Genomic DNA, 13,268 nt, shown 5'->3' on the forward strand with positions numbered 1-13,268 from the left:
CAGATGATGGGTCCATCACAAAACTGTTCCCTGCCTTACATCGAGGAAGCCAAAACTAATGAGACCTGCAAGATGTACAATTGGCATGCAATAATTTTTTAAACCTTGCTGAGGATTCAATTGGGACGGAGCTTTAATAAATCCATTCCCTATCCCCAATTTCTCTCTGACTGATTTGGCAGCTGTTCTGTATTTCTGACTCAATTTAAAAATTCTGATTGCATACGATCTGTTTCTGTTTGAATCAGTCATTAAGCTGATTCAACAAAAAGCTGATCGGAATCGTTCCCATCAGGTAACTTTTAATAAACTATAACAAGACTGGTCAGCTCAATCCAAGTGCAACTTAAGGGACCTATTTCATAAATTAAATAAATTCATCAGCCAATACAACATTAAATTGTTACAATTATCCATTATTTTGTATATCTGTTCTGTTTATTATTTACCCTGAATAATGTTTTCTAAAAAGATGTTCCATTTAAAGTTGCGATTTTTTTACGGTGGTGCACAGCGTCTTTATATCGGTGCATAAACACAAATTCATTCAGCACATGGCCAAAATAAATGAGAGGGTACATTGTCACCCACTGTTCCCCATCCTTACCTCACTGTCACAGGCTGGCTGGGGACAATACAGGGGAGGTGCAGGCAGGTAAAGCCCATCAGGCACAAGCCCAGTCAGCCTGTTCCCAAGGTCCTTTGCTGTCTGCATCAAAAGATCAAAGGTCTCAGCTAGCACATCTGCATCCGCCATCACAGCTGCTTTCAGAATCTCCTGCACTGAGCCGAACAGCAGGTCTGCATCCTCCTCCTCAATGGAATCTGCAAAATAAGGCAGGGAAATACAGAATCAGCAAAAGCCCTGAGCCACCCACTCCCAGGCCAATCATGTGGCCAGACTCTACACGGACTGACCACATTCTGGAAAGATCATGCTCGCAGACACAACCGCCACGGCCCCCGGGGCAAACCGCGCCACGGCCCCCGGGGCAAACCGCGCCACGGCCCCCGGGGCAAACCGCGCCACGGACCACGGTCCCTGGGGCAAACCGCGCCCCGGGGCACGGATCACAATCAATTAAATACCATAAGGGTGACACATCGCGCATCAATAGGTCAGAGAGTTACTCAGGTGCTGAATTGCCCCGTCTCTCCAGAGTGGAACATGAGAAAGTACAGAGCGAGAAAAGGCCATTCCTCCCACAGCCCATGTACACTCTCCCCTATCATGGACTCTACCCACCCATTTAATCTCCTCAGGGAAGGTTAACTTAAATATTCCAAAATATTCATCCATCCTGTCATCTGCACTATTGAAGGACCTGCTCCTACATTCAGTTGGCTGTGAGACTGCACTGTGTACAGGCACCGACCCAGTGCAAGGCCTGTATTCAGCTCACCTGTGAATTGTTTAGAGTCACTGACTGGTGCCCTGCTGGTGCTAACCGTGAAGTCTCCCATAGACACCGCTGCCTTCACTGGGCGCCCCAACAGTGCCTGCAGCTTATCCTGAAAGATCTGGGAAGGGTGAAGGTCTGGCGGCAGATGCAGTGATCTCCAGCGCCCCCTGAAACAACATTAAATCAACACTGAAACAAAGCCAGGCATGGAATATGCCCCAGAAACCGGGCGAGTAATCCCCCGCCCCCAGAAACAGGGCGAGTAATCCCCCGCCCCCAGAAACAGGGCGAGTAATCCCCCGCCCCCAGAAACCGGGCGAGTAATCCCCCGCCCCCAGAAACCGGGCGAGTAATCCCCCGCCCCCAGAAACCGGGCGAGTAATCCCCCGCCCCCAGAAACCGGGCGAGTAATCCCCCGCCCCCAGAAACCGGGCGAGTAATCCCCCGCCCCCAGAAACCGGGCGAGTAATCCCCCGCCCCCAGAAACCGGGCGAGTAATCCCCCCCCCAGAAACCGGGCGAGTAATCCCCCCCCCCAGAAACCGGGCGAGTAATCCCCCCCCCAGAAACCGGGCGAGTAATCCCCCCCCCAGAAACCGGGCGAGTAATCCCCCCCCCCAGAAACCGGGCGAGTAATCCCCCCCCCAGAAACCGGGCGAGTAATCCCCCCCCCCAGAAACCAGGCGGGTAATCCCCCCCCCCAGAAACCGGGCGAGTAATCCCCCCCCAAAAACCGGGCGAGTAATCCCCCCCCCCAGAAACCGGGCGAGTAATCCCCCCCCCCCCAACGAAACCGGGCAAGTAATCCCCCCCCCCCACGAAACCGGGCGGCTAATTCCGCTCCCCCCAAGTCGGGTGTAGAATCCCCCCAAACCGGGCGAGTAATCTCCTGGGGCGTTTCCTATGAGAAAGGCACAATGGGAATCCAAGTTGCTGCAGTTTACACAGGCCCCCAGTGAGAACAAGCCATTCTGCAGCATTCCAATACAGAGTTCAGCATTGTGACCCAGACAGACCCTGTACTCGAGGAAGGCCATGTGCAGACACAGATCAGACAAAATATTAATGTATCATTTGAAAATACTCCAAGTGGTCAGGCAAGGAGCAACCATTCCGTCCCTGGCCCGTGCTGAGTGAGCTGACCCCAGCCAGAGTGATGGTGAGGAGGGGAAAAGCCCGGAGTTCAGCTCCCATTCAGAGTGGACAGTGTTAGCAGGCTGGACTGGACTGGACTGGGCTGGGCTGCTGTGCAGGGTGCCCATACTTCAATAGCTCCATGCTGACCACTGCCAGCGTAATACAAAGACTAACCCCACGGGTATTTAACCATGTACATACCTGGGAGGCTGAGGGTTGCTCCGCTGGTACAGATTGAAAGCTAGGCCCAGCACCACGGCAGTCTTCCAGTCCCCAAGCTCCAGGGCCAGCCACACGGCCTCAGGTATGAGCCTACCAACGAGCATCAGGTGGACTGCACTCTCCACGCTCCACACGGCACATAGGTGCTGCTCCCTCACTGCGTCTGCTACACGGTGCTGCTGCAAAGGGACCACTCGAGGCAGACGGCCTGTCAACAGGTTCAAAACACCATAGGGATCAGTCAGAGAGCCAAACTCAAACTAAACCCACTCCACTCCACACACTAAACAGTCCACTCCCAGAGCACACACCAATATATAGGGTGCGGGACAGGGAGCACCCCACAAACGGCCTCACAGGGAGCACCCCACAAACGGCCCCACAGGGAGCACCCCACAAACGGCCCCACAGGGAGCACCCCACAAACGGCCCCACAGGGAGCACCCCACAAACGGCCCCACAGGGAGCACCCCACAAACGGCCCCACAGGGAGCACCCCACAAACGGCCCCACAGGGAGCACCCCACAAACGGCCCCACAGGGAGCACCCCACAAACGGCCCCACAGGGAGCACCCCACAAACGGCCCCACAGGGAGCACCCCACAAACGGCCCCACAGGGAGCACCCCACAAACGGCCCCACAGGGAGCACCCCACAAACGGCCCCACAGGGAGCACCCCACAAACGGCCCCACAGGGAGCACCCCACAAACGGCCCCACAGGGAGCACCCCACAAACGGCCCCACAGGGAGCACCCCACAAACGGCCCCACAGGGAGCACCCCACAAACGGCCCCACAGGGAGCACCCCACAAACGGCCCCACAGGGAGCACCCCACAAACGGCCCCACAGGGAGCACCCCACAAACGGCCCCACAGGGAGCACCCCACAAACGGCCCCACAGGGAGCACCCCACAAACGGCCCCACAGGGAGCACCCCACAAACGGCCCCACAGGGAGCACCCCACAAACGGCCCCACAGGGAGCACCCCACAAACGGCCCCACAGGGAGCACCCCACAAACGGCCCCACAGGGAGCACCCCACAAACGGCCCCACAGGGAGCACCCCACAAACGGCCCCACAGGGAGCACCCCACAAACGGCCCCACAGGGAGCACCCCACAAACGGCCCCACAGGGAGCACCCCACAAACGGCCCCACAGGGAGCACCCCACAAACGGCCCCACAGGGAGCACCCCACAAACGGCCCCACAGGGAGCACCCCACAAACGGCCCCACAGGGAGCACCCCACAAACGGCCCCACAGGGAGCACCCCACAAACGGCCCCACAGGGAGCACCCCACAAACGGCCCCACAGGGAGCACCCCACAAACGGCCCCACAGGGAGCACCCCACAAACGGCCCCACAGGGAGCACCCCACAAACGGCCCCACAGGGAGCACCCCACAAACGGCCCCACAGGGAGCACCCCACAAACGGCCCCACAGGGAGCACCCCACAAACGGCCCCACAGGGAGCACCCCACAAACGGCCCCACAGGGAGCACCCCACAAACGGCCCCACAGGGAGCACCCCACAAACGGCCCCACAGGGAGCACCCCACAAACGGCCCCACAGGGAGCACCCCACAAACGGCCCCACAGGGAGCACCCCACAAACGGCCCCACAGGGAGCACCCCACAAACGGCCCCACAGGGAGCACCCCACAAACGGCCCCACAGGGAGCACCCCACAAACGGCCCCACAGGGAGCACCCCACAAACGGCCCCACAGGGAGCACCCCACAAACGGCCCCACAGGGAGCACCCCACAAACGGCCCCACAGGGAGCACCCCACAAACGGCCCCACAGGGAGCACCCCACAAACGGCCCCACAGGGAGCACCCCACAAACGGCCCCACAGGGAGCACCCCACAAACGGTCCCACAGGGAGCACCCCACAAACGGTCCCACAGGGAGCACCCCACAAACGGTCCCACAGGGAGCACCCCACAAACGATATCAATCACTCCCATACACTCTGCTCCTCCGGTCTGGAATGTTCTGCCATAAACATCGTTACCTTTTGATTTCCATTCCTTTACTTGTCTATTCCTACAATTGACAGGACCATCAGATCCAGGGATTCTACACCACGGCTGATCGCAGATTACAGGCAGACTCAATAATATTTATTGTCTGGCTGGTTTCCTGTTTGATGTCCCCCATTCCCAGAGGACAGGTTCCCTGCTCCAACCATCCATGGGGAAGAGCTGAGGACACGTGAGGAGCATTCCCAATCTCACTGGCCCGTCGGGGACTCAGATACATAGAATCGTGACTGCTTTCCCAAGTCCTTCTACTAATAGTGCAGCTCGTCGTGCTATTAGTAGAAGGACTTGGGAAAGCAGTCACGATTCTGCTCTCAGAGGCCAGAGCTCAGATAGAAGGACGATCACCTTTTACCACAGTACGGTCGGAGCGGTCTCTTACCTGGTTTGAAGTGTAGGGGAGGAAGGGTTTCTATGTGGTGCGGCGGGAACACGAACAGGGGCTGGTTAGTGAAATACAGAGCCATGAAGCGGGCCAGCGACTGAATCACAGCCAGTGCCGCCTCCTCCCCAACATCCCGCAGGGTCGGTTCATCGAATCGCTGCCCATCAGTCCCTGAACACAGTAACAGCACAGTCAGTACCCCAAACAGGCAGGGGTACACAGAAATACCCCCCACCCCGGAATACCCCCACCCCCACAGTCAGTACCCCAAACAGGCAGGGGTACACAGAAATACCCCCCACCCCGGAATACCCCCACCCCCACAGTCAGTACCCCAAACAGGCAGGGGTACACAGAAATACCCCCCACCCCGGAATACCCCCACCCCCACAGTCAGTACCCCAAACAGGCAGGGGTACACAGAAATACCCCCCACCCCGGAATACCCCCACCCCCACAGTCAGTACCCCAAACAGGCACGGGTACACAGAAATACCCACCATCACCCGCGCACAGAAATAACCCCAACCCCCCACTGTAACACTGATATACCCTACACCCCTTGATGTAACATACAGATATACCCCTCACTGTAACACTGTCTGATATACCTCACTACCCCATTGTAACACTCTGAATACACCACACCCCTCACGGTAGAATCATAGAATTAGAATCATAGAAAGGTTACAGCACGGAAAGAGGCCATTCAGCCTATCGAGTCCACGCCAGCTCCATGCACGAGCAATCCAGCTCGTCCCACTGCCCCACCCTATCCTCGTAGCCTGCAAATTTTTTCCTTTCAACTACCTAACCAGTTCCCGATTGAATCTGCCTCCACCACCCCCTCGGGCAGTGCATTCCAGATCCCAACCACTCGCTGTGTAAAAAAGTTTTTCCTCATCTCACCTTAGGTTCTTTTGCCAATCACCTTAAATCTATGTCCTCTGGTTCTTGACCCTTCCACCAATGGGAACAGTTTCTCTCTATCCACTTTGTCTGGACCCTTCATGATTTTGAACACCTCTATCAAATCTCCTCTCAACCTTCTCTGTTCCAAGGAGAACAATCCCAGCTTCTCCAGTCTATCCACGTAACTAAAGTCCCTCATCCCTGGAATCATTCTAGTAAATCTCTCCTGCACCTTCTCTAAGGCCTTCACATCTTTCCTAAAGTGCAGTGCCCAGAACTGGACACAAGATACCAGTTGTGGCTGGACCAGTGTTTTATAAAGGTTCATCATGATATCCTTGTGTTTGTACTCTCTGCCTCTATTTATAAAGCCCAGGATCCCATATGCTTTTTTAACCATTTTCTTAACTTGCCCTGCCACCTTAAACGATTTGTGCACATACACCCCAGATCTCTCTGTTCCTGTACCCCTTTTAGAGTTGTGCCCTCTAGTTCATATTACCTCTCCTCATTTTTCCTACCAAAATGCATCACCTCGCATTTTTCTGCATTAAACTTCATCTTTTTTTTATTCGTTCATGGGATGTGGGTGTTGCTGGCGAGGCCAGCATTTATTGCCCATCCCTAATTGCCCTTGCGAAGGTGGTGGTGAGCCGCCTTCTTGAACCGCTGCAGTCTGTGTGGTGAAGGTTCTCCCACAGTGCTGTTAGGTAGGGAGTTCCAGGATTTTGACCCGGTGACTATGAAGGAACGGCGATATATTTCCAAGTCGGGATGGTGTGTGACTTGGAGGGGAACGTGCAGGTGATGTTGTTCCCATGTACCTGCTGCCCTTGTCCTTCTAGGTGGTAGAGGTCGCGGGTTTGGGAGGTGCTGTCGAAGAAGCCTTGGCGAGTTGCTGCAGTACATCCTGTGGATGGTACACACTGCAGCCACAGTGTGTCGGTGGTGAAGGGAGTGAATGTTTAGGGTGGTGGATGGGGTGCCAATCAAGCGGGCTGCTTTGTCCTGGATGATGTTGAGCTTCTTGAGTGTTGTTGGAGCTGCACTCATCCAAGCAAGTGAAGAGTATTTCATCACACTCCTGACTTGTGCCTTGGAGATGGTGGAAAGGCTTTGGGGAGTCAGGAGGTGAGTCACTCGCCGCAGAATACCCAGCCTCTGAACTGCTCTTGTAGCCACAGTATTTATATGGCTGGTCCAGTTAAGTTTCTGGTCAATGGTGACCCCCAGGATGTTGATGGTGGGGGATTCGGCGATGGTAATGCCGTTGAATGTCAAGGGGAGGTGGTTAGACTCTCTTGTTGGAGATGGTCATTGCCTGGCACTTGTCTGGCGCGAATGTTACTTGCCACTTATCAGCCCAAGCCTGGATGTTGTCCAGGTCTTGCTGCATGCGGGCTTGGACTGCTTCTTTATCTGAGGGGTTGCGAATGGAACTGAACACTGTGCAATCATCAGTGAACATCCCCATTTCTGATCTTATGATGGAGGGAAGGTCATTGATGAAGCAGCTGAAGATGGTTGGGCCTAGGACACTGCCCTGAGGGACTCCTGCAGCAATGCCCAGGGGCTGAGATGATTGGCCTCCAACAACCACTACCATCTTCCTTTGTGCTAGGTATGACTCCAGCCACTGGAGAGTTTTCCCCCTGATTCCCATTGACTTCAATTTTACTCGGGCTCCTTGGTGCCACACTCGGTCAAATGCTGCCTTAATGTCAAGGGCAGTCACTCACACCTCACCTCTGGAATTCAGCTCTTTTGTCCATGTATGGATCAAGGCTGTAATGAGGTCTGGAGCCGAGTGGTCCTGGTGGAACCCAAACTGAGCATCGGTGAGCAGGTTATTGGTGAGTAAGTGCCGCTTAATAGCACTGTCGACAACACCTTCCATCACTTACATAAGAACATAAGAAATTGGAGCAGGAGTAGGCCAATCGGCCCCTCGAGCCTGCTCCGCCATTCAATAAGATCATGGCTGATCTGATCCCAACCACAAATCTAAAGAACACAAGAAGTCGGAGCAGGACCCGGCCACATAGCCCCTGGGCCCTCTCCGCCACCCACAGGGCATTGACCGATCCGAACTCAGCTTCATGTCCAATTTCCTGCCCGCTCCCCATAACCCCTAATTCCCTTTACTTCTAGGAAACTGTCTATTTCTGTTTTAAATTTATCTAATGATGTAGCTTCCACAGCTTCCTGGGGCAGCAAATTCCACAGACCTACCACCCTCTGAGTGAAGAAGTTTCTCCTCATCTCAGTTTTGAAAGAGCAGCCCCTTATTCTAAGATTATGCCCCCTAGTTCTAGTTTCACCCATCTTTGGGAACATCCTTACTGCATCCACCCGATCAAGACCCTTCACAATCTTATATGTTTCAATAAGATCGCCTCTCATTCTTCTGAACTCCAATGAGTAGAGTCCCAATCTACTCAACCTCTCCTCATATGTCCGCCCCCTCATCCCCGGGATTAACCGAGTGAACCTTCTTTGTACTGCCTCGAGAGCAAGTATGTCTTTTCTTAAGTATGGAGACCAAAACTGTATGCAGTATTCCAGGTGCGGTCTCACCAATACCTTATATAACTGCAGCAATACCTCCTTGTTTTTATATTCTATCCCCCTAGCAATAAAAGCCAACATTCCGTTGGCTTTCTTGATCACCTGCTGCACCTGCATACCAACTTTTTGATTTTCTTGCACTAGGACCCCCAGATCCCTTTGTACTGCAGTACTTTCCAGTCTCTCGCCATTAAGAAAATAACTTGCTCTCTGATTTTTCCTGCCAAAGTGCATAACCTCACATTTTCCAATATTATATTGCATCTGCCAAATCTCCGCCCACTCACCCAGCCTGTCTATATCCCCTTGCAGGTTTTTTATGTCCTCCTCACTCTCTACTTTCCCTCCCATCTTTGTATCATCTGCAAATTTTGATATGTTGCACTCGGTCCCCTCCTCCAAATCGTTAATATAGATTGTAAAGAGTTGGGGACCCAGCACCGACCCCTGTGGAACACCACTGGTTACTGGTTGCCAGTCCGAAAATGAACCATTTATCCCAACTCTCTGCTTCCTGTTTGATAACCAATCCTCCACCCATGCCAGAATATTACCCCCAATCCCGTGATTTTTTATCTTAAGTAATAATCTTTTATGTGGCACCTTGTCGAATGCCTTCTGGAAGTCTAAATACACTACGTCCACTGGTTCCCCTTTATCCACCCTATACGTTATATCCTCGAAGAACTCAAGCAAATTTGTCAGACATGACTTCCCCTTCATAAAGCCATGCTGACTTTGTCGTATTAAATTATGCTTATCTAAATGTTCCGTTACTGTCTCCTTAATAATAGACTCCAAAATTTTACCCACCACAGATGTTAAGCTAACTGGCCTATAATTTCCAGCCTTCTGCCTACTACCCTTTTTAAATAACGGTGTTACATTAGCAGTTTTCCAATCTGCCGGGACCTCTCCTGAGTCCAGGGAATTTTGGAAAACTATCACCAAAGCATCCACAATCCCTACTGCCACTTCCCTCAAGACCCTAGGATGGAAGCCATCAGGTCCAGGGGATTTATCCGCCTTGAGTCCCATTATTTTACTGAGTACCATCTCCTGAGTGATTTTAATCGTATTTAGCTCCTCCCCCCCGAGAGTCCCCTGTTTGTCCAGTGTTGGGATATTCTTAGTGTCCTCTACTGTAAAGACTGAAACAAAATATTTGTTCAGCATTTTTGCCATCTCCATGTTTCCCACCATTAATTTCCCGGTCTCATCCTCTAAGGGACCTATGTTTGCCTTAGCCACCCTTTTTCTTTTTATATAACTATAGAAACTCTTGCTATCTGTTTTTATATTTTTTGCTAATTTCTTTTCATAATCTAACTTCCCTTTCTTAATCAATCCTTTAGTTACTTTTTGCTGCCTTTGAAGAATTCCCAATCTTCTATCCTCCCACTAAGTTTGGCTACCTTATATGTCCTTGTTTTTAGTCGGATACTATCCTTGATTTCTTTACTTAGCCACGGATGGCTGTCATTTCTTTCACACCCTTTTTTCCTCAGTGGAATATATTTATTTTGAAAGTTGTAAAATAACTCCCTGAATGAACACCACTGCTCATGTACCGTCTTACCCTTTAATCTATTTTCCCAGTCCACTTTAATCAATTCCGCTCTCATACCATCATAGTCTCCTTTATTCAAGCTCAGTACGCTTGTTTGAGAATCAACCTTCTCACCCTCTAATTGGATATGGAATTCAACCATGTTGTGGTCGCTCGTTCCAAGGGGATCCTTAACTAGGACATTATTAATTAATCCTGACTCATTACACAGGACCAGGTCCAAGGTTGCCTGCCCCCTTGTAGGATCAGTTACATACTGCTCAAGAAATCCATCCCTGATGCACTCAATGAACTCGTCCTCAAGGCTGCTCTGCCCAATTTGATTTGTCCAGTTAATATGATAATTAAAATCCCCCATAATTATGGCTGTTCCCTTATTACATGCCCCGACTATCTCCTGATTAATACTTCTTCCAGCAGAGTTGCAACTATTAGGAGGCCTATATACTACGCCCACTAATGTTTTTTTTCCCTTATTATTCCTTATCTCCACCCAAACTGTTTCATTATCTTGATGCTTTGTCCCAATATCATTTCTCTGTATTACAGTGATTCCTTCCTTTATTAACATAGCCACCCCACCTCCCCTTCCTTCCTGCCTGTCCTTCCTGATTGTTAAATACCCTGGCATATTTAATTCCCAGTCGTTGTCACCCTGCAGCCATGTTTCTGTAATGGCCACAAGATCATACCCATACGTAGTTATTTGTGCCGTTAACTCGTCCATTTTATTACGAATGCTACGTGCATTCAGATAAAGAACTTTCAAATCTGTTTTGTGACGCTTAGTTCCTGCTTTTTCCTTTTTTAACACTTTACCTATTACTCCATACCTTCTGTCCCTTCCTGTTACGCTTTCCTCTCTCTCCCTGCTCAGGTTCCCAACCTGCTGATGATTGAGAGTGGACTGATGGGGCGGGAATTGGCCGGATTGGATTTGTCCTGCTTTTTGTGGACAGGACATACCTGGGCAATTTTCCACATTGTCAGGTAGATGCCAGTGTTGTATCTGTACTGGAACAGCTTGGCTAGAGGCGCGGCTAGTTCTGGAGCACAAGTCTTCAGCACTACAGCCGGGATGTTGTCGGGGCCCATAGCCTTTGTTGTATCCAGTGCACTCAGCCGTTTCTTGATATCACATGGAGTGCATCGAATTGGCTGAAGACTGGCTTCTGAAGATGGTGGGGATATCGGGAGGAGGCCGAGATGGATCATCCACTCGACACTTCTGGCTGAAGATGGTTGCAAACCCTTCAGCCTTGTCTTTTGCACTCACGTGCTGGACTCTGCCATCATTGAAGGTGGGGATGTTTACAGACCCTCCTCCTCCTGTTAGTTGTTTAATTGTCCACCACCATGCACGACTAGATGTGGCAGGACTGCAGAGCTTGGATCTGATCCGTTAGTTATGGAATCGCTTAGCTCTGTCTATAGCTTGTTGCTTCTGCTGTTCCCACATCTGCCACGTGTCCTCCCATTCCACCAGCCTGTCTATATCCTCTTGAAGTCTATCACTATCCTCCTCACTGTTCGCTAACCTTCCAGTTTTGTGTCATCTGCAAATTTTGAAATTGTGCCCTGTACACCCAAGTCCAAGTCATTAATATATATCAAGAACAGCAGTGGTCCCAGCAACGACCCCTGGGGAACACCACTGTACACCTCCCTCCAGTCCGAAAAACAACCATTCATTTAGCCAATTCTATATCCATGTTTCTATTGCCCCCTTTATTCCATGGGCCATAATCTTAATAGCAAGGCTATCACGTGGCACTTTATCAAACGCTTTTTGAAAATCCATATACACCATATCAACTGCACTGCCCTCATCCACCCTCACTGCAATACTCTGATATACCACACACCGCTCACTGTGACGAACCGGATTCTTTCCCCTCAGTCTGGTTCAGCAAGAACTGATTCGAGTACACCGTAAAGTTCAAACAACTTTAATAGCAGATCTTAGTCTGTAGCTTCAATTCAGATTCCTGAGAGAATCCGAACGATTCTAACAGAATAAGGAGAGACAAAGACAAAGACAAAAACTCATACCTTTGTACAAATCCATAGAGGTTGGAACATCATTAACACAAAAGTCAACACCAATCATAAGCCGGGCACAGGCTGCCATGCGGGGTTACATTATTTCCGGCCAATCATAGACAATCCATGTGCTGACCATGTTGCTATTAGACATCAAAGGGGTTACTTCCTCACTTTCCAACTTGGAAGGTTCTTCCCTGTTCCTTCTATTCCTTATCTCCCAACCTGGAATGTCTTTCAACTTTGGCTAAGCTCGTTCCCTATATTGATCTGCCATAAACATGGAGACATTCAGACCAGTCCTTGACTCACATCAAAGACCTATCATTGATAAGACAATGCAGGCCTGCTGACTAAGCAACCATATGGCCCAGCAGGAGGGCCAGGCCACTTGTATCAATCTCAGTTACTAACTAATTAACCCTTTCTAACCATTTTGCATTCTGCTTCTTTGCCACATAGGCATTTTAATATTTTACTAAAAACTGACCACGTAGGGATTCTCAACTGTAACACTCTGATACACACCACACTCCTCATGGTATAACTGGGGCTAATCCCACAGCCTATGTCTCACCTGAAGAGATCTCTGCCCCTTCTCGTTTCAGGATCTTTCTCATAAACTGTTCACCGAGGTCCCAGGCAGCGCTCAGATTGTAGAGGTAGAGGTGAGTGTAGAGAATGGCCAGGCTGTATCGAGTCTGCAGGTAAGGCACTCTCCCCCCGTCTGTAAACAAAGAATCAATGATGACAACACAACACTAGGCCTCATCCACTGACCAGCACTCAGCACAGCCTCGCAGCAACCCAGAAAGAAGGAGACAGAAAGAAAGACGGAAACTGATAGTGAGGGGAGGGAGGAGAGAAGGAAGTCGGAGGTTTGAGGAACATCCCGGGCAAGAATCGACAAGATGCCCCTGGAGCACGAGAACAGGACAGCAGGCATTGTAGTGGCTGTTGCTTCAGGGTGGGTCG

The 13,268-nt window shown here is 51.1% G+C and overlaps 1 protein-coding gene across 1 annotated transcript in view; it reads right to left on the reverse strand.

Annotated features, from left to right (window-relative positions):
• cplane1 (ciliogenesis and planar polarity effector 1) overlaps nucleotides 1-13,268 on the reverse strand; it is a 211,492-nt gene that overhangs the window by 138,283 nt on the left and 59,941 nt on the right. The window contains exons 15-19 of the mRNA XM_067982079.1: nucleotides 12,871-13,020; nucleotides 5,198-5,371; nucleotides 2,741-2,969; nucleotides 1,404-1,570; nucleotides 608-825 (exon numbers count right to left, since the gene is read on the reverse strand). Of these exons, the coding sequence (XP_067838180.1) occupies nucleotides 608-825; nucleotides 1,404-1,570; nucleotides 2,741-2,969; nucleotides 5,198-5,371; nucleotides 12,871-13,020 (938 nt within the window). The remainder of the gene's footprint in view (nucleotides 1-607; nucleotides 826-1,403; nucleotides 1,571-2,740; nucleotides 2,970-5,197; nucleotides 5,372-12,870; nucleotides 13,021-13,268) is intronic.

Source organism: Heptranchias perlo, chromosome 4 (genome assembly GCF_035084215.1).
Source record: "Heptranchias perlo isolate sHepPer1 chromosome 4, sHepPer1.hap1, whole genome shotgun sequence".
Classification (NCBI taxonomy): domain Eukaryota; kingdom Metazoa; phylum Chordata; class Chondrichthyes; order Hexanchiformes; family Hexanchidae; genus Heptranchias; species Heptranchias perlo.